General features: G+C 38.3%; 1 protein-coding gene across 6 annotated transcripts in view; it reads left to right on the forward strand.

The window, feature by feature from the left end:
• The window catches only part of nlgn2a (neuroligin 2a), a 291,636-nt gene extending 271,838 nt beyond the window's left edge, over nt 1-19,798 (forward strand). For all 6 annotated transcript variants that reach the window (XM_039658240.2, XM_039658239.2, XM_089131182.1 and 3 more), the window contains 5 exons: nt 10,517-10,702; nt 12,134-12,399; nt 12,735-12,894; nt 13,373-13,739; nt 14,969-19,798. In XM_039658240.2, the coding sequence (XP_039514174.1) occupies nt 10,517-10,702; nt 12,134-12,399; nt 12,735-12,894; nt 13,373-13,739; nt 14,969-15,800 (1,811 nt within the window). In that variant the 3' untranslated portion in view covers nt 15,801-19,798. The remainder of the gene's footprint in view (nt 1-10,516; nt 10,703-12,133; nt 12,400-12,734; nt 12,895-13,372; nt 13,740-14,968) is intronic.
• Nucleotides 19,799-20,912: the final 1,114 nt, after the last annotated feature.

Genomic DNA, 20,912 nt, shown 5'->3' on the forward strand with positions numbered 1-20,912 from the left:
CCCTGTGTGACACTTCACATTTTTGTTGAAATAACCATGGTTCCTCATAGTTTTCTTGTTTTTTTTTTCTAATCAGTTATGTACTCTACGGTTTTATGTTAATGTTGTTAAATTGATGTTTATTGCATTTTTTATTACCATGATGGTGTTTAATGTTTGTGTGATCGACACTGTGCAGCTGCTTTATACAAGTATTTAACTTTTTTATTGAAGACTACTTGTGATCAGCTTTGATTGATCATGTGACTCTCATCACTGCTGTAATGATTGTTGGTTGTCAGTATATTACAATGGTACAAAACAGATATAATTTTTTTAAATGGTTGGTAAATCAACATTTTATCAGATAATGAAATACGGTTTATTACTGTAAAATTTAAGTTAAATCTGTAAAACCATTAACGTTCCTACCATATTTTTAACTGTAAAGTTCTGGCAACCACAGCTGCCGTTTTTTTTACTGTAAAAATTACGGTTTTATTATTTACAGTGTATCTTTTAAAATGTTTTATTCTGTGGCGGAAACAAGCTTCCAGCAATGCCATGGAAGAACTAAAGATTCATCTAGTTCCCAAATTAACCATATTTTCTTAGTTTGAAGAACATTTTAAAAATCTAAAGAACATTTTCCATCATAAAGAGCCTGGAAAGGTTTCATGGGTGTTAAAGCTTCTTGAACCACAGACGTCAGTAAAGTAAAAAACCTTCACTTTTAAGAGTGTAGGAGGCAAAATATGGGCCATTTTTTGTTATGTGTGTTTCTAAAACTCTCACTTCTTGTGTAAAGGAGGAATTTCTGTGAAAGGTTTTTGAAAAGATGCCCTTAAGCTTCAGCCACTTTATTCATATTCAGTTTTTCTTTTGTTTTTTGTTTTTTCAACAAAACTGCAGGATGCCGAACAGAATGGAATCTGACAGGATAAGATTTAGACGTGATTGAGAGATAGAAAACGTAACGGTGATGACTTGACTTGACGTTTTTTAAAAATGTATTTTCATTCTGAGTAGTTGTGTGAGAAAGAAAGGAGTGTTTAAGTGTTTTAACCGGACAAATGCATCACTACTAGAGTTTGCGCTATTGTTTTACAGCCTGGCATAATGTTGTCCTTTCCTGAAGGAGGATGTGCTCAAAGGATCTGGCTTATTTAAAGGGAGATTACAAAAGACTAATGGAAAGTGGCATTAAGTGCTAAATTGATTAACAAACTGAAAAAAAACATTGTTTGAAGCATTTCAATGAGAGAAAGAACATCTGCAATATTTCTTAATGAATTGTCAGTTTTTCCATGTCAGAAGTTTCATATTGTAGCACCCGAGGATATGGCAAATACTGAAACATCTGCCCAAAGTAGAATAAAAATGATTAAAAAAATCACCACATGTTCATGTAGTTATGATATTATGGATATAAAAAATTGAATAAAACGATTTGCATCTTTAGAAATGGTGAGTTTACAAATTTTATCAAATATGTTAATCATATAACTGATGATAACATGAAAAATTGCAGTATTAATAACCCATCAGTCATTTTTTTTTTCTGCTTAAATCCAGGCATTTAGAAAAGGCTCCACAAGTGTCAAAAGACAGAATATGTATAATTTAACATTATGGTTATATAAAATGAATGGCTGTGCTGTATTGTAAAAGCAAATTATATCTTTAAAGTAGGGCTGTGCAAAAGTTAATTGCGATTAATCGCATCCAAAATAAAAGTCTGTGTTTACATAATATATTTGTGTGTGCTGTATATAATTATTTTGTATATATAAATACCTATGCATGCATGTATATATTTAAGAATTATTTGCTCTTAAATTCTGTATACATTTATAAATACATAATCTATATTATATAAAAATAAATATTTTATATATGAATAACACATTTTCTTAAATATATACATGCATGTGTGTGTATTTATATATACAACATAATTATATACAGCACACACAAATATATTATGTAAACACAGACTTTTATTTTGGATGCGATTAATCGCAATTAATTTTTGCACAGCCCTACTTTAAAGCCATTATGAAATGTCAGCTAAGGTCTTCAGTGTGGTTCAAGCATTGTGCACATGTACACACACACACACAGAGAGAAAGAAAGCTAATCAGAAAAGTGGGATCTTATTTTCCTTTCCAAATTTCTGATGAGGATTCTTTTAGAGGCAATTTTACAGTCGTTTAATACTGATGGCAGTACACACACACACACACAGTTCTCCAGGATAATGTGGCTGACACTGACAGAGCCCAGAAATAATGCTAATGAAGATAAATCTAAATCTGAAGATGTTAGGGGGTGAAATCTCAGTAATGACCGTGGTGGTTTTAATGGCTGCTCGCGAAACTCAGGCCAAAAAACAATTTAACTTTCTTATTTTAACTTTCACTGAGAGATTCGATGCCAACGAACATGTTTGAGCAAGAGGTTGCATTGTACTTGCAAATCATTTAACTGCGGAGAGAAATGAACCACAGGTGACGTAATAAATCTTAATAAAGCCACAGACAATCTGGTTTCTTTGATGTGACGTCTAGTTTGATGCTCTTTGAGGAATAATCCAAATATCTCTCTCTCTCTCTCCACATTCTGTGTGTGGATGTGGACGGCATGCTAGCAGTGTATTGAGGGGGCTGGAATTGATTAAAAATTGTCATAATAATGGGACACTCTGGGAGCAATTCAATAGGAATGAAGTGTGTCCCGCTGTTCGCACCGTTTATTTCACTCAAACATTTTATTTCACTGTTTTTGAGTTGTTTAAGCACCCAATTTATTTATGCAAATGAAAAAGGCATGATGGCTCCATCATTTGATCATGTTTTTAGTGAATTCGGCCCTTATGCTTTCAATAGAAAGTGACAAAAATTGGGCCATTTGTGTCAGGGGTCGTTATCATGAAGCACTGCATATTGATATTTTGTGTAAATCATATATATAAAACTATTTTTATGGACATTTTCAATTGTGCATAATGATTTCATGCATGAGTTGCTGAGAAATTCATTGTACTTATTTAAGCACAACAGATTTATGATGTGGGTTGATGTAGGACTCTAGCCACGTTCACACGGATGTTTGAGTCGGTTCACACACGTACGGTTATTAACTGCAGTGACAACTGTAGTTGCACCCGTGAAATTTTCACGATTCACAAACGTATTCTCGAACTGGAGAACTAGTTATTGATCGCATCAAACTGACAAAAATGAAAAGAGTAAATATCAACGTTATAAAATTAAGGAAAACCTACTCAACTGGTGTTCCCATCATGCACTGGGGCACAAAGGTTTTCCAGCTGTCTGTTTTATCATTGCTTTTGTTGTTAGCTTTCATAACTTGTGACATCTGGAGTTAAATTTCTACTCAAAATGACACATTCATACTAAAAAATAATTGTTTTTGTGTACCATATTGTAAAAAAAATATTGTTGGTTCAACTTAAAAAAAGTAACCTGGTTGCCTTAAAATTTTAAGTTCATTGAAATGGAAAAATTGAGTTAATACAATGAAGGAGATTGATTTAATCATCAGAAACTCAAAATATTGTATTATCTGAACAACATAAATTATCTAAGTTGATTTGACAAAAGAAAAAATGTTGTGATTACAAATCATGAGATTATTTTTTTACAGTGCAAGTGTCGAAGTCTCAGTGTTCGGGTTCTATATTACTGTATATATGTCGTCTACACAATATCTACTGTATTATATACTTATATGTACTAGTAAAGCACTCTCTTTAAAAGCATGACTTAAGTATTCAGTAAAATGTGCTTTAACTGGCCAAGTTAAAATTACTTACTTTCTTAGTTAATTTTACTTAACTTACTGAAGTAGCTATTACTTAAAGGAGTAGTTCACTTTTGAAAAAACTGTTGCTGATAATTTACTCGCCCCCATGTCATCCAAGATGTCCATGTCTTTCTTTCTTCAGTCGAAAAGAAATTTTCTCCATATAATGGACTTTAATGGGGACCAAACGGTTCAAGATCCAAAGGAGAGTTTCAGTACCAACTGCTCAAAGGGCTTTAAACGATTCCAGATGATGAATAAGGGTCTTATCAAGCGAAACGATCACTCATTTTATAAATAAATAACAAAGTTTAAGTTTTATAAGCTCAAACACTCGCCTTGCTCTGTTCTGTAACGCACTCTCAAACTCGTTCATCGAAATGAACTAATCTTTTTCCGAGTCATTTGGTTCGAAAGAAACGAACGAATTGATTCGGAAAAAGATTTGTTCATTTTGTTGAACGAGTTCGAACAGGAGAGTCACGAACGCGCACCACAGAACAGAGCAAGGCGAGCATTTGATCTTATAAAACTTAAACTTTGTTATTTTTTTTAAAAAATGAGCGATCGTTTCGCTTCATAAGACCCTTATTTATCGTCTGGAATTGTTTAAAGCCCTTTGAACAAGTTTGCAGTTTGTACCAAAAGTTTCATTTAGACCTTGAACCGTTTGGTTCCCATTGAAGTCCATTATATGGAGAAAAATCCTGGAATGTTTTCATCAAAAACCTTAATTTCTTTTCGACTGAAGAAAGAAAGACATGGACATCTTGGATTACATGGGGGTGAGTAAATTATCAACAAACGTTTTTTGAAAAGTGAACTACTCCTTTAATTCCATATGTTAAATTTACTTAAAAAAATCTGCACAAACACGAGTCTACTGCATGTTGCGGGTCTTCATGGCTGTTTTCGCTTCCGGTAACTTACACCGACGGAGATATTATATCATATGTGCTGCAGTGTCGTCTGAAGGTTTCAGATCCAGTCACTGTTCTCCATCGGAACGGCTCGTCAGTTTTCAGTTCTGTGCGACTCAAATCCTCCGTTCTCCACCCAGATATATGTATATAGTCACTGTCACTATAGTAAATGCGGTTGTCAATCACCAAAACTGGCACTGGGAACTAGATTTTGACAGCTAGTAAATCTTCTAATCGATCCTGAAACATAAACATCAACCCGCAAGGCCAATACTGAAAATCAAGGTGAAGTATTGTGAATAAAGTGTGTGTGTGTGTGTGTGTGTGAACGCTGTGATAGATAAATCTACGTTATGTCCTTCCACAACCATAATCTAACCCCTCTTATCTCCTCAACCGCAGACCGTCACACATCACTTGTGAATTCAGCAAGTCTGATGATATTCACAGAAATCCAGCAGAAAGGTCGCAGGTGAGAAGAGTAAGAAGAGTTCTGTGCTCATGTATTTTTGAGAAGTGAGAATACAGCGGTCTGAAAGCTGAGAGATGCACTTTCACAGGCATTGTATGAGGTAGGAAGGCATCGAGGCTCTTCAGAGTTCAATGTTTGCGTAACATCCTCTCTAAGACGCCTTCATCGGGTCGGTACAGTACTTCTCATTCTTTACAGCCTATAATAAGAATGAAAATAGTCTCTGACAAAGTGGTGAAAGCTCTAAATTAGTTTATACTGTACCGTTACAAATTTAGGGACAGAATTAGAGTAATTTTTACTTATTTGTGAAAGATTTTATTCAGCAAGGACACATTTAAAGGAGTAGTTCACTTTAAAAAAAAAACTTTTGCTGATAATTTGCTCACCCCCATGTCATCCAAGATGTCCATGTCTTTCTTTCTTCAGTCGAAAAGAAATGAAGGTTTTTGATGAAAACATTCCAGGATTTTCTCCATATAATGGACTTCAATGGGGTCCAAACGGTTCAAGGTCCAAATGAGAGTTTCAGTGCAAACTGTTCAAACGATTCTAAACGATGAATAAGGGTCTTATCAAGCGAAACGATCGCTCATTTAATAAATAAATAACAAAGTTTAAGTTTTATAAGCTCAAATGCTCGCCTTGCTCTGTTCTGTGATGACCTGTTTGAACTCGTTTAAAATGAACAAATCTTTTTTCGGACCTTGAACCGTTTGGTTCCCATTTAAGTCCATTATATGGAGAAAAATCCCGTAATGTTTTCATCAAAAACCTTAATTTCTTTTCAACTGAAGAAAGAAAGACATGGACATCTTGGATGACATGGGGGTGAGTAAATTATCAGCAAAAGTTTTTTATTTAAAAGTGAACTACTCCTTTAATGGATCAGACATGTAAATTTTATAAAATATTCTATTTCAAATAAATGCTGTTCTTTTGAACTTTTTATTCATTATAGAATCCAAGAAAAACATGCATCACAGTTTCTACAAAAATATAAAGCAGCACAACTGTACAATATTGAGAATAATAATAGAAATTCTTAGCATCAAATCATCATATTCGAGTGATTTCTGAAGGATCATGTGACTCTGAAGACTGCTGAATAAATTACATTTTCAAAATGTTAAAATAGAAACCCTTATTTTAAAATGTACTCGTATTTAACAATATTGCAGTTTTTATCTTTAATAACAAATGTAGCCTTGGTGAACATAAGAGACTTCTTTCAAAAACATGAATGTTTTTATCTACCGTTATGGCTTCATGTTTCATGATATTGCATAAAAAATGCTGGATGGAAACACCAAGATGCAAATAAATTGCTCAATTGAGGCAAATACATTTTGTTATCTAGAAAACATACATAATCTACGATGGAAACACATCTAGGCCTACCAAATAAATTCCTTCCTTTCCTTTATTCCTTTGCGTGGTGGGACGGTATAACTGGACTAACCAGCGTGTGCTGTTTTGGTCATTTTAAAACGCCTGAGCAAAGTCTGTCATATAATCACGATTGGATATAGGATTCGGTGTAATTCCCTCCCAGAACTGTCTTACACGACTGCATTCCCACACCGCAGCATCCGCCTCCGAAAGCAAGATAACACCAACACGTTTATTGCGTTTCGTCTACATGCTCTGAGGCGCAAGTCATGGACTGCCCTGGCGTCAGTGCAGCAATGCAGTCGACAAATCCATTTCATTTCCAGTGAAATATTTTTACATGCGCTCTGGAGATATTATCATATGCTTCCGTGTGTGTGTGTGTGTGTGTGTGTGTGTCAGACTTTGATCAGTAAAGTTCCTGGTGACTTGGAGGCAGATGAAACAGTTTTCCAAATTAGAGCACCCACTCATTCTCTCACTCTTTCTTCTTCTCCTCTGTATTTTATCCAGCCACACGTACAGTAACTCTAGGCTTCACTCTTACACTGCTGTTATCTGCAGACGTTTGACTAAATAAGATCAGTCATTAATTGCCAAATCACATGTTTACGTGGGTTTTTCTCCCAGTCAACCATTTTTCACACTCTTCTCTTCTTTCCTGTGCTTCTGTCTCTTCAGTTTCACTGCTAAACAATGAATGCAGATATACACTCTCAATCAGGTTATAGTATTAGTAGTATTTATGGTAACACTTTAGAATACGGTTCCTTCGTTAATGAATAACTACACAAGAACTAATGAGTAACACAATATTTACAATCTAGTAACTATTATTAACTAACAAGAAACTCTGATTAACGAACTAGTAAGTAATAGCGCACAGACGAAAGTGGTAGTTCACTATTAACTGATCAATAACTACTATTTTTTTAATACTTCCCAGAGAACTACTGAAAAAGTTTATTAATAATCTAGTAACTACTATTAACTAAAAGAAACCCTTATTAACGAATAGCTCACAGATGAAAGTGTTACTAGATACTTCTGTGGGAATTACTAATTATTTGGATTCGTATTATAAAGTGAAGATCATTGGAACTAACTAGTAATTACTCAAGTGTTACTAAAGACATTTTCTAAAAGTAAGTTCACCAAAAATCTCAAACGTTTGCACAAATCATGACTAGATCATGTAGTAACACTTGAGTAATTACTAGTTAATTCCAATGATCTTCACTTTATAATACGAATCCAAATAATTAGTAATTCCAACAGAAGTATCTAGTAACACTTTCATCTGTGAGATATTACTTACTAATTCGTTAATAAGGGTTTCTTTTAGTTAATAGTAGTTACTAGATTATTAATAAACTTTTTCAGTAGTTCTCTGGGAAGTATTAAAAAAATAGTAGTTATTGATCAGTTAATAGTGAACTACCACTTTCGTCTGTGCGCTATTACTTACTAGTTCGTTAATCAGAATTTCTTGTTGGTTAATAATAGTTACTAGATTGTAAATATTGTGTTATTCATTAGTTCTTGTGTAGTTATTCATTAACGAAGGAACCGTATTCTAAAGTGTTACCGTATTTACATTATATATTTATTTTGGTTTAAGTTTTAGTCATTTCACTGTTGTATTACTTTTTGAGATCCGCAAAGTTTTAAAGATCAGAGTGTACGAGAAATAAAGTTATTGTCTCCTAAAAGGAAGAATCGATTATGAACTGCAGAAACAAGTCGTCCGCCATAGAGTGCCGAAGTGATGACATCACTTTGTAGGACAACTCGGAAGCTAGCGGCACATGGGTTCACTCGATCGAAAAGCAATGCGTTTTTCCCATAGACTTTTGGAAAATCGCAAAAAAAAATAAGATCTGTGTTTAACAAAGAGTTGTGACCCTTACACGTTTTGTCTATCAAGATAATCTTTACGAGTTAATCCAAAATTTATACATTTTGAAGACTATATACATTTTTTTAAAAACCCAAACAGACACAATAAAGTTAAAAAAAACACAAGCAGGTTATAACTGTGTTTTATGTCATAGATCAAAACGTGAAAATATTTAGAGGCTTTGATCACCACAGACCTTATTTCAGGCGATTTAGCAAAAACCCATTCAAAAATCCTATAGGCTTTTTTTGGCCTACAGAGTGATGTAATAACTTCGGCACTCCATTCCAGAACCAATTTGCATAAAACCAGTCTATGGTGTTCATTCGCTGCCCGTGAACGTCTACTTTGCCCTCAAACACTGTGGTTGTAGCTGAGACTGGAAGAGTTTGGTTCGTGTTGTTCATGTCGAGACGACGCTGTTTTCAGCGCTGAGAATCCACTGTGATGCCCTTCAAAAGAACTAGGACTCACGCGGGAATCGATACGGTAAAATTGACACTGTTGCTGTTCATATCACTGTTTATCAAGAGCTGAGGACGGAAGAGACTGAATCTTTGAGAAATGAGGTGAAGTACAATGTCTATTATGTGTATATTGAGTGTGTTTTGACCTTGGATGCATGTACACAAGAGACTCCAAAACAAAATGAGGAATCTTTAAAATAGCGTAACAGGGGCGCTTTAAATTTCTCATCTAATGGACTGTTTTCAGACTGATGATGTGTTCCCACAGGTATCAACATCGCGAATCTAGTGAAGTTTTTCAAATTATATTTATGACGGCATACTTTGTGTTACATTACCGTGGCGGTAAATCAAAAAGAAAAAAGACAGAACGTTGTTGTGAGGGTGTGTCCAATACAACGGCTGAGGGAGCGACGGCAATCTTGACATCGTGAAAACGCTATCATGTATTTGCTATTGGAGCAAATGGGAATACACAAATGATATTAGCCGTCACCTCCTGTTCACCACTATAGGAGTTTAAACATCTATGGCACATCTAAGAACCCTGGAAATGTGAAACGGGTCCATATTTATATTTTCTGTTATATCAGCTGTATTAATAACTGAAAACAATTTGAGTGTAATAGTTTTAGTTTAAAGGATTAGTTCAATTTTAAAAAAACTTTTGCTGATAATTTACTCACCCCCATGTCATCCAAGATGTCCATGTCTTTCTTTCCTCAGTCGAAAAGAAATTAAGGTTTTTGATGAAAACATTCCAGGATTTTTCTCCATATAATGGACTTCAATGGGAACCAGCCGGTCCAATGTCCAAAAGACCGTTAATAACAGTTTCAGTGCAGCTTCAAATGTCTTTAAACGACACCAGACGATGAATAAGGGTCTTATCATGCGAAACGATCGGTTATTTCAAAACTTATTCCAAAAATGTAACTTTTCTAATGCTAGCCTTGCTATATTCTGTGAGGCGCGTTTGTAACGTCACGTAATACGTAATTACGTTCAAAAGGTCACGGGCGACGTAGCCGGAAGTACAGAATCAAAATCGCACGACATCGTTGTTTTACCTTTTAATTCCTTTTTTTGTAAACGTCGTTTGAGTTAGTTTGCACGTTCAACCTATGCGTTCAACTTGTAAACACTGACTCTGTACTTCCGGCTACGTCGCCCGTGACCTTTTGAGCGTAATTACATATTACGTGACGTTACAAACGCGCCTCACAGAATAGAGCAAGGCTAGCATTTGTGTTTTAACATAACCGATCGTTTCGCATGATAAGACCCTTATTCATCGTCTGGTGTCGTTTAAAGACATTTGAAGCTGCATCTGAAACTGTTATTTTCGACCTTGGACCGTCTGGTTCCCATTGAAGTCCATTATATGGAGAAAAATCCTGGAATGTTTTCATCAAAAACCTTAATTTCTTTTCGACTGAGGAAAGAAAGACATGGACATCTTGGATGACATGGGGGTGAGTAAATTATCAGCAAAAGTTTTTTCAAAAGTGAACTACTCCTTTAACACTGATCTGTGTTTTCCTCTTCTCTGCAGGTTTTCTGAGCACAGGAGATCAGTCTGCCAAAGGGAACTACGGTCTTCTGGATCAGATCCAGGCGCTGCGTTGGCTGAACGAGAACATCGGACACTTCGGCGGCGACCCCGAACGCATCACTATCTTCGGCTCTGGGGCCGGAGCGTCATGTGTGAACCTTCTCATCCTGTCCCACCACTCCGAGGGTACGGGAAGACGAGTGTGTGTGTGTGTGTGTACATGCCTGTCAATGTTTTAACAGACTAATACTGTGTGTGTGTGTGTGTTACCTCACAAAATGTCTCACCACCCTGTCCAACTCTGTTCTTTGCAATGCTCGTCAAAAAAAGCCCACCTTCACCCGCACCATCTTCATCCTCATCACTGTCATCCTCACCTAACATCAGTCCTCCAGCCCTCATCTGTCAGTCACACCAGGTAAGTCATGACAGTCGTTATCCCTGGAGAAAACACTCATGTCATCTTAAGCCATCAGAAACAGGGAAGAGATAAACAAATAAAGAAGAGCTTGTGTGGGTAAGTGTCAAGGTTCCCTTTAAGTTCAAAGAAAAGAAAGAAATGAGCAGCCCTTAAGTTAATGTGTTAGTGTGCCTGTTTGACGGAGCCGTGTAAAGAGAAAAGCGCAGGCGTGTTAGCAGAGACAAAGCTACAGCTGCTCCGTATTGATTTCCCTGGGAAAGGTAACATGTTCTTCAATAATTAAAAAGACAGAAAGAGAGAAAGGAGGGCAGAACAAGGAGAAGAAGAGCCCTTCGGTGGTATGTTTCTACTCTTCTCTTGAGAGAAAGAAACAGGCTTTGTTTGTTAAGTGTTTGTAAGAGAAAAGGCAACAAGAGAATAATAGATTTACTGTATTAATGCGAGATGGAATTTGCACAACGTTAGCTCAATAATCACAGGAAAAAGTCGTGTTTGTGCCAAACCAAATCTTCATATCCTTTTTTTTTCTTCTGTTTTTCCTTTGATGCAATTCCAGCTTACAATGTGCTGAGCGCTATTGGAATTGACATCAAAATAACTCCCGTTAACAAGTTGGAGATAACCATACTACAGTACAGTGTTTACATGAAATACTCCAGGAAAATTGACGTGTTCTTCAGTCTAACAAATTAACTCATTTTAAAACTAATTTAACGCTTTCTCGGCCATTCCCCGCAATCCATGTCATTACTGATATGTGGTAGAGGGCGCTATTGCGCATCTTCTTGATATATGACATTAGCATGTTTACATTACATGCATTTACTGTAAAGCTGCTTTGAAACGATACGTATTGTGAAAAGTGCTATACAAAATTGTATGTTTTGAATGTTCAAATATTCTGGCGGACAGGAAAGTTGTGTGAAAATCATTCAAAATACTGGTTATTTATTTATTTTGATGGCAGGGAAAGTGTTAAATCACACTTTGCTAATTGTAATTACTTGGCATCCCACTTTTATGACCATTTATTAATCGTGAGACCACTATGATTGAATATGATGAAAATTCACACACCGGAACCATCAGTGTCAGAAAAAAAAGAGTTAATGGACATGCATCAACTATCCATAATGTGTATCCGGGTTGTCTTGTATGTAGTTAGTTAACAGCTTGATATGGCTCCTCGCACACAGGCCTGTTTCAGAGAGCCATTGCTCAGAGCGGTTCAGCGATCTCCAGCTGGTCCATCAGCTACCAGCCCCTGAAGTACACCAAGATCCTGGCCCGGAAAGTGGGATGCACATATGGGGAGACCGCAGACCTGGTGGACTGTCTCCGCAGGAAAAACTTCAGAGAGCTGGTGGACCAGGACATCCAGCCGGCCCGCTACCATATTGCGTTCGGACCCGTGATGGACGGAGACGTCGTGCCAGACGACCCCGAGATCCTGATGCAGCAGGTGATTATGATGAGATCACCTGAATTTTAAATTTTAAATAAAAAAAAATGGGAATGAGCAATTAAAGATACATGATGAAACATTTAAAGCTTTTATAATCTACCATTTAAAAAATATTTGTCCATTTAGGAGACAGAAAAGTTCCTCTTAATTGAAGAGAGTTTGTTTATCATTTAAAGCTAGTGTTTTGCACATGTTTCTGTGATGGGAAGTTTAGGGGTATGGCTTGGGTTAGGCCACAGACAAAATCATCATCCTGATATAATGGGTCTATTCAGTCAGTGTCCTCACTAATATAGTGAAACAATCTGAAGGTAAACTTCTTTCTCCACTAGGGGGAGTTCTTGAACTACGACCTTCTGATTGGTGTAAATCAAGGGGAGGGTCTGAAGTTTGTGGATGATGGAGGTACTGAGAGTGAAGAGGGGATCTCAGCTGCAGCCTTCGACTACACAATCTCCAACTTTGTGGATAACCTTTATGGATACCCTAAAGGTAGGCTCTTTTCTGGGGTAACAGAATATGAATTCATATTAAATTGTGAAAAAACGAATTTCCCGATTAAAAACATAAAGTTAAAGCGTATAATGAGGGGCAATACTGAGTACAGCAATAAAATTGCTGTTACTGTTGTGATATGCAAACTGCTTCCTCTTGATTTGGTGCTGTTGTCGACTTGTTCCACCAGAGGGCGATAAATGACAAGCAATGATATAATATTTCATGTGACATGTCAAATGGAAGATTTCATTCCTGGTATTTAATGTTCCTGGTATTAAATAACATGCCTTTATTAACATATTTTTTAGGTCCATTAGACAAACATATGCATACACGCATTAAAATTTGTGAATTTGCCAAATGCTCAGTCACTGAATCAATGTTTCCATATTTTCTACTTTATTCCTGTCTGCTCCCCTCCCCTTTCTTGTCTGCCTTTTCTTCACTGTAATTACTCTGTGTGTTTGTGTAGGTAAAGACATCCTGAGGGAGACTATTAAGTTCATGTACACAGACTGGGCGGACCGAGACAATGGGGAAATGCGGCGCAAGACTCTCCTGGCATTATTCACTGATCACCAGTGGGTGGCGCCAGCCATCGCTACCGCCAAACTCCACGCGGACTATCAGTCTCCCGTCTACTTCTACACGTTCTACCACCACTGCCAGACCGAGACCCGACCCGAGTGGGCAGACGCTGCTCACGGGGACGAGATACCGTATGTGTTCGGCGTACCCATGATCGGAGCAACTGACCTCTTTCCTTGCAACTTTTCCAAGAACGATGTCATGCTTAGCGCTGTGGTCATGACCTACTGGACCAACTTTGCCAAGACCGGGTGGGTTTTTTTTCTAGTTTTAAAAATATCTATCTACCTATTAGGGTTGGGTATCGGTTGGGTTTTATACGATACCAGTACCTACTCAGTATTTTTTAAACGGTTCCGGTGCCTAAACGTTTCTTGAAACGGTACTTAAGAAAACGAAACCACACACACTTTGTCATAAAAATAATACCCCTTTATTTACAGGGCCAAACTGGACACAATATTAACTTGCAATATAAATACAAGTAACATTATTGTAATAATAAATAAACCAATACAAAATAAAAGTTAATATTTACATAATATCAAATAAAACAATATTATATCAAACAATGTAATTATACTAGAGAGTAATAGAGATTACAACCAGGGTAATATAATATCGACATGGCTACAGGTTCTTTAACTAGTCATGTAAGTTATCTTGTCATTTACTAGTTAAGCTCTTCGACAAATTTTGTTCCCACTGCGTCTTAGCTACGCAGCTTTGAGTAAACATTTGAAAGAGAACGTCTCTGTGTAACCCATGTTCTCTGAATAGGGAACAAGACGCTGCGTTCGCTGCCAAATACCTCGCGCTGCCGACAAGCTTCCTTTTTCGGCAGAGAATTCAGATGATGCGCGCTGATATAATATGACGACGTGAGCGTCAAGGCGGCGCGAATGGTGATTCTATATCCATAGACAATCGTTATTCTGACGCGTAATTTTACACGTGAAATGCAGCCAAACCTTGCAGTGTTTTGTCTTCGGCATCTTCATTAATCTCCTCGCTATCAGCAGACGTTCCGGGAGTCTCCCGCGTATTGATAACGGCTCCCTGATGATCGCAAATTAGTTAAAATCTCCCGGAATCTAGAGCGAGCGAGCAAGAGTGCGCGTGCGAACCATATAGTGCGCGCACGTCGGAGAGAAAGAGGGTGACTTGCAGCGAGAGACTGCGTGTGTGCGCCTCATGCCACAGACTCGGGCATAGAAATTTTCAGTCTTGAAATTTTTGGTCTGGTTACTACCGTTTACGTCAGAACCAGTTCCCCATAGGCACCGAGTTTCGGTACCCAACCCTACTACCTATCTATGTATCGCCCAGCCCTAAATCAAATTGCATTTATACATCCAATTATAAAAATCGAAATTTTCATAGTGTTTCGAGAATTCACAATTTGGTTCCGAGTGTCTCACATCTTCGGTGTGTAATTCATTAAAACAGCCGTTTGACAAAAGATATCTGTCGTCTCTAGGGATCCCAACTTGCCTGTTCCTCAGGACACCAAGTTCATCCACACCAAGCCCAACCGCTTTGAGGAAGTGATCTGGACCAAGTTCAACTCTAAAGACAAGCAGTACCTCCACATTGGCCTGAAGCCTCGCATCCGGGACAACTACCGAGCAAATAAGGTCGCCTTCTGGCTGGAACTGGTTCCTCACCTCCACAACCTTCACGAGGAGGTCTTCAGCACCGCCACAACCCGACTCCCTCCGGGTACCGCCCGTACCCCACACTGGAAGGGTCCGGGACCCCGTACCACACGCCATCCCATCCCAACCTTCCCTTCAGAGCCGGACGCCGATAGTTCAGAGCCGCCTCGATTCCCTCCCTTCCCGAGCGACACCCGGGATTACTCGACGGAACTGAGCGTGACGGTCGCCGTCGGTGCGTCGCTCCTCTTCCTCAACATCCTGGCCTTCGCCGCGCTTTACTACAAGCGCGACAAACGGCACGAGATGCGACGCCACCGGTTGTCCCCGCAACGAGGCGTTCCCTCCAATGACTTGGCACACAGCCAGGAGGAAGAGATCATGTCCTTGCAAATGAAGCACTCGGAGCACGACTCCCACCACGACATGGAGCCTCTGCGGCCGCATGATATTTTACGTCCCGCGTGCCCTCCCGACTACACGCTGGCGCTGAGGCGGGCGCCCGACGATGTCCCGCTCATGACCCCTAATACTATCACCATGATTCCTAGCACCATCACCGGCATGCAACCGCTCCATGCCTTCAACACCTTCCCCACGACCACCGGGCACAACAACACCTTACCCCACCCTCACTCCACCACACGTGTATAGTAGCGCCACCGAACGAGAGGACTAGCTCTCATACGTATCCAGTTTTCTCTCTCTGTCCACCTTTTCAAGCTCCTGAACTTCAGATGCTCTCGGTTACGCTGCCAAGAACAGCGACAGCCAATCCCGTTGGGGTGTTGTGCGTATAGACACAATCAACGGTTTTGGTAGAAGTTGTACACACTAGAGGGGCTCTGTCATAGACTCTACGGCGAGCAACAGATTCGGCCGGCGCTGACAAGCCATCGGCCTCGTCCTCGATTCAACTTGCTGTTTGTTTTTCCACAACGTCCTTAAAAAGGAGGGGCGTCGACGATTGACTGAGCTGATCTGATGTCATGAAGGGAAATGATGACTCATATCCCCACTAAATTGGCAGAGTGCAGATTTCATCCATCCCTTTCTTTTGACCATCCTTCTTTGTTATTCCATTTCCAGCGAAACGCTCTGTCCGAATGTGATCTGTGTCCTCGGATCATGTTTCACATGAATCGTAGGGGCATTCGATAAGACAGAAGCTGGATACGTTGTGTTTACCTGCAGTCTTGTGTCAAGTTTTAAATCATACCTTGTAACAAGAGACACGGGGAAAGAGAGAGAATAACAGCGCCTGACAGACGGCAAAAACAAAAGTGCCAACCTCCTCTCATTTTCTCTCGCTCTCCCGTCATTTCGTCACGCATATTCGGTTTGGCCACGTGTCGTTTCTTAGGAAGATTTTTTTGTATGTATAAATATAAAGACAAATATATAGAAGAATGATATAAATATATATTTACATGGATTGCTCTGGGGGATCTATGCATGAAATATTTTAAAGCACCAAGAAGGACACTGAGCTGTAAACTCCCACAGCATTTTACGTATTTGCATTTTTTTTTTTTTAACTTGCTTGCTTAAAATGGTTGCAGAAACTTCTCCCCAGTGGTGTTTTCATCAGCATTGCTCAAACTGTAACGGTCTGGCCACTCTATAGGACACATCCAGAAAGAGATCTATTGGCAATATTCTTTCAAACGGTTTATAGTTGTTGGTGCTATTATTTGACCATCAACCATGTCGTGCCCTACCAGAGCCATCTGTGATGGTCCGGACTCTTGCATAAATACTGCAAATGTAGCTTTGCATCTCTTTCATGGGCCTGTGACCAATATTCAGCTTTTATTAATCTAATTTTTCACCGAGACAAATCTATCTCTCTCTGTCTCTTTTGGTTCGACGTCATTTGGTATTTGACAACCCGGTTTAATCAGCTTCTTTTTTGTGTATTGGTGCGTGTACACACATGAAGAGTGTTTATCTTGCCAATATGTCTCTTGCCAAGTGCCCTCTACATTTGTGTTAATGTAAATGTGTGAGATCAAGACCCAGATAGCAAACTGACATTGAATCAACGTAGAAATATGACATCGAAACAACGTTGATCTGACATTGTTTTGCTCATCGAATTAACGTTGAACCAACGTCAGACGCGTCATTCTTTCAAAACTAACGGAAAATCAGCTTGAAATCAACGCGTTGTTTCAACGTTATGAAAGCAAACCAACTTTCGATTTTCATTTAGCTTTGAAGAATGCCGCGTCTGACGTTGGTTCAACGTTAATTCGATTAGCAAAATCAACGTTGTTTCAATGTCATGAGAGACGTCGTTTCTACGTTGATTCAATGTCAGTTTGCTATCTGGGGAGTATATGTGACAGAGGCCCAGTTTACACTTGGTTATAAGATTGATCGGATCACAAGTAGACGAGAGTGACACGTTCCCGTTTACACCTGGTGTTTTAATCTGTCTCTTTTGTCCACATTCAACCACTTTGGTTCCTGATTTCTTCGAGGGAAGGGTTGTTTTTTTTTAGATCTTTCAATCTTGTGGACAAAATAAGCTTTAAATTTGGGGATGGAGAAAGACCATGCTACGTTTTTCATCTCCAAACCAAACTTGGGTCTTCAGCTGACAATGTGTAAATCCGTCGGTCTAGCCGCTTCCAATAATGTTACGCATGAGGTCAGGAGACGGAGAGAAGACGGTCTTTTTTGGCAGTTTGAACACATTCGATCACATGAGCTTTTACACTACGAAAGCAATCCGGTCGAATGTGTTTTTAAGTGGTGGAAAGTGGACAATCTGAAAACGTTTTCGACCAGTTTACACCTGTATTTAGCGTCGTCCAATTGTGATCCGATCGGCCAAAACGCATCAGGTGTAAACAGGGTCAGAGAGGCACAAAGAAAGAGAAGGCTTCAATCTTCATAACACTCCTTCATGAAAACCAACCTGGCCTTAGGCCGTTTTACATGCAAAGCAGGTGTATGTTGTGCGATAGGAAGAGGCTGGAAGCACTCTTTGGTGTTCACCCACATCTCGACATATCACACATCTGTCTGCACTGCAGTGCACACTTGACCTTTCCGGTTATGACAAGCACAGCAAATGGAGGTTGTGGCGAACCAGATCTATATAAACAAATTTTACACGATTGTTTCATGTTGAGGTTAAAGAACGAATGGCTCCGAATCACTGCGGGATTAACACGATCGCTTCTCTTCTGTTCATGCCTTGTTAGACTCATTTCTCTGCCACTGCTGTCTGCGTCACGGGAGGATGACGGTTTGTGTGCGTCTCACTGTTGGCTGTGAGGCCTACAATATTTCTCTCAGACAAACACAGGACCCTCATCAGGGAGCAAGAACTAACGCCACTAAAACACGAACAAACTCGAAACTGGAGGATTAGTGTGTCATTCAATTCTGTGTTGTGGACTAACAGCCCAATGGACGGGAGACTGTAACGAGTTTGGGTTACTGAGAGTCTAGACTGGACCTGTGGATATGTACCATCTGTGGACTTTAGTGTGGTTGTAGGTATATCTAAACTCCATTTTAAACACACTATGAGGAGTTGACTAGAGCTGCGTACAAAACAACCTCAATTCTAATAATCAATACTGTTTTAAGAGACGAGTCGAGACTCTTTTGTTATTTTTCTTGTTTGGTTTTGTACGCTCAACCGCTAGAGTGTGATGTTGTGGTACATCCAGAATAAAGACTCTACATCCGTTACGAGCCATTCGTTGGGTCTTCAGTAGGCGTACAGTGAGGAGGATCATAGAATTTAACTGTACATTTTTAAGTGTGAGAACAAATCAACTGAAAATATTTGTAAATATTCAGTTACTTGTTTGTTTAATGTTTTTTTTTTCTCCCCCTTTTTTTTTTGCTTTTTTTCTGGTCAAATGAAATATAAGATACTCTGTGACCAGGACAACAGGTGCAAGTTGTAATTCAGCCACCAGCAAAATTGATGAATCCCATTCGTTGGAGATTAGATTCACTTTCTGCTGCTTCATTTCGTTTTGGGAGAGGTGATTTATTGCTCTTGTATTTGAGCACAGAGATGGTGTATCATGTAGCATTTCAAAGTCGCTCATATTTCTGCACAATATGATCATTTCAGATCCAAATCTTCAATATGGAGATATGGACTGGAAGCACTGGAAACAATGGTGGATATGAGAACGAAGTATTTCATCTGCCATGAAATTGTTGTAGCATTAAACCAAAATGCAACCAGAAAAAGAAAAGTATTATTTTGTGATCACATTTTTACTACACTTAGCCTAAGTATAGAGTATTGTTAATGAATTAAGCATCTAGAGGAATAATGCCAGAATAAAGACGACATAAAGAGCGCAAGAGGCTCTCGTTATGTCAAGCCTGGTGTTTTAAAGATCACTTTATAAATGAAGCACATGTTATTTCTAACAAGATAAACATTTTATTGGGTCCTAAAGCAAATTTACACCTGTTGCCCTGTTTTACTATATGTTCAGAATCAGAACGCCACACGTGATGAAGAATAAACATGTTCATAATGGATTTTAAAAAAAGAAAAGGTAAAAATTATATAAATAAGGTGATGATATTTCTCTTTATTTAGAAGTTATTACACACTGTATGCTGTGACTCTGATCTGGGGAACATTAAAGAAATTCATAGCCAGACATCAGACTCTGTTTCCTTTTAATCAAATTACAAATCATCTCAATGACTCATTTAATTGGAAATAGTGAATTAATTAACTGCATTATATGGCTGTACCTGAAATGTAATTTCCAACAGCAACATAAGGAGATCAACATGTTCAGCTATTCGCCCCCCATGATTTGTTTGTGTCACAAGTGCAAATGAGAACCAAAGTTGATGGACAAACATATACAACTCAAACTTACTAATACTATCAAACTACTTAAACTGCTTAGAATAGTTTGATTAAGTCATTTGATTTACTGTTAATTGAGAAGCATGTATTACATGTGATTATAGATGCGCAGAGTTCTAGATATTCTGAGTAAAAACTTTTATTTCGGTGATTTAAAAAAAAACTTAAAGCGGTGGTTGATTATGATTTCACTTTTCTAACTTTAGGTAGTGTGTAATGTTGTTGTTTGAGCATTAACAACATCTGCAAAGTTACAATGCTCAAAGTTCAAAGCAAAGGGAGATATTTGCTATTAAATAAAAAAATTTTTAAGGACTACAACAAACGGCTGGTAGGGACTACACGAGCTTCCTCCCGGGCTAGTGACATTTATAGATTTATAGATTATCCTGACAGAATATACTAATTGAAGATAATTTTGCCCTTCATGATAATTGTGAGGGGGTGATTTTTGTTTAACTCATCTGTTTAAATTATATTAGGCCTTAAAGTTCTGCATAATTAAGGGCATGGCCACTGTGTGATAGTAGTGATTGTCAATCTAGAAAAGACTTGAATGGAATTTTAGCGGCTGTCATCTGTATACGAAATATGCTAAGAAAAATGTTTCTATTTTTAGTACATCATTGTCATGAACTAATCGCTTGAGTCAAATATTCAACTACCCATTATTAAACCGCCTCATTCTGAATAAATTAACCGTTTGAACGAATCGTTTAAATGAATGACTCAATGATCGACGGCCGTTAAATACAGGTGCCGCCTCCTACTGTCGGTAGTTTCAAAGTATTTTTTTCAAAATTCCTTATTTGTATACAAAAAAAATATTTAAAACAATCTCACAATCTCATTTAATACAGATTTTCCAATGTAAATTATTCATTTGAATGGTAGAA

Source organism: Pimephales promelas, chromosome 1 (genome assembly GCF_988280905.1).
Source record: "Pimephales promelas chromosome 1, fPimPro1.hap1.1, whole genome shotgun sequence".
Lineage (NCBI taxonomy): Eukaryota > Metazoa > Chordata > Actinopteri > Cypriniformes > Leuciscidae > Pimephales > Pimephales promelas.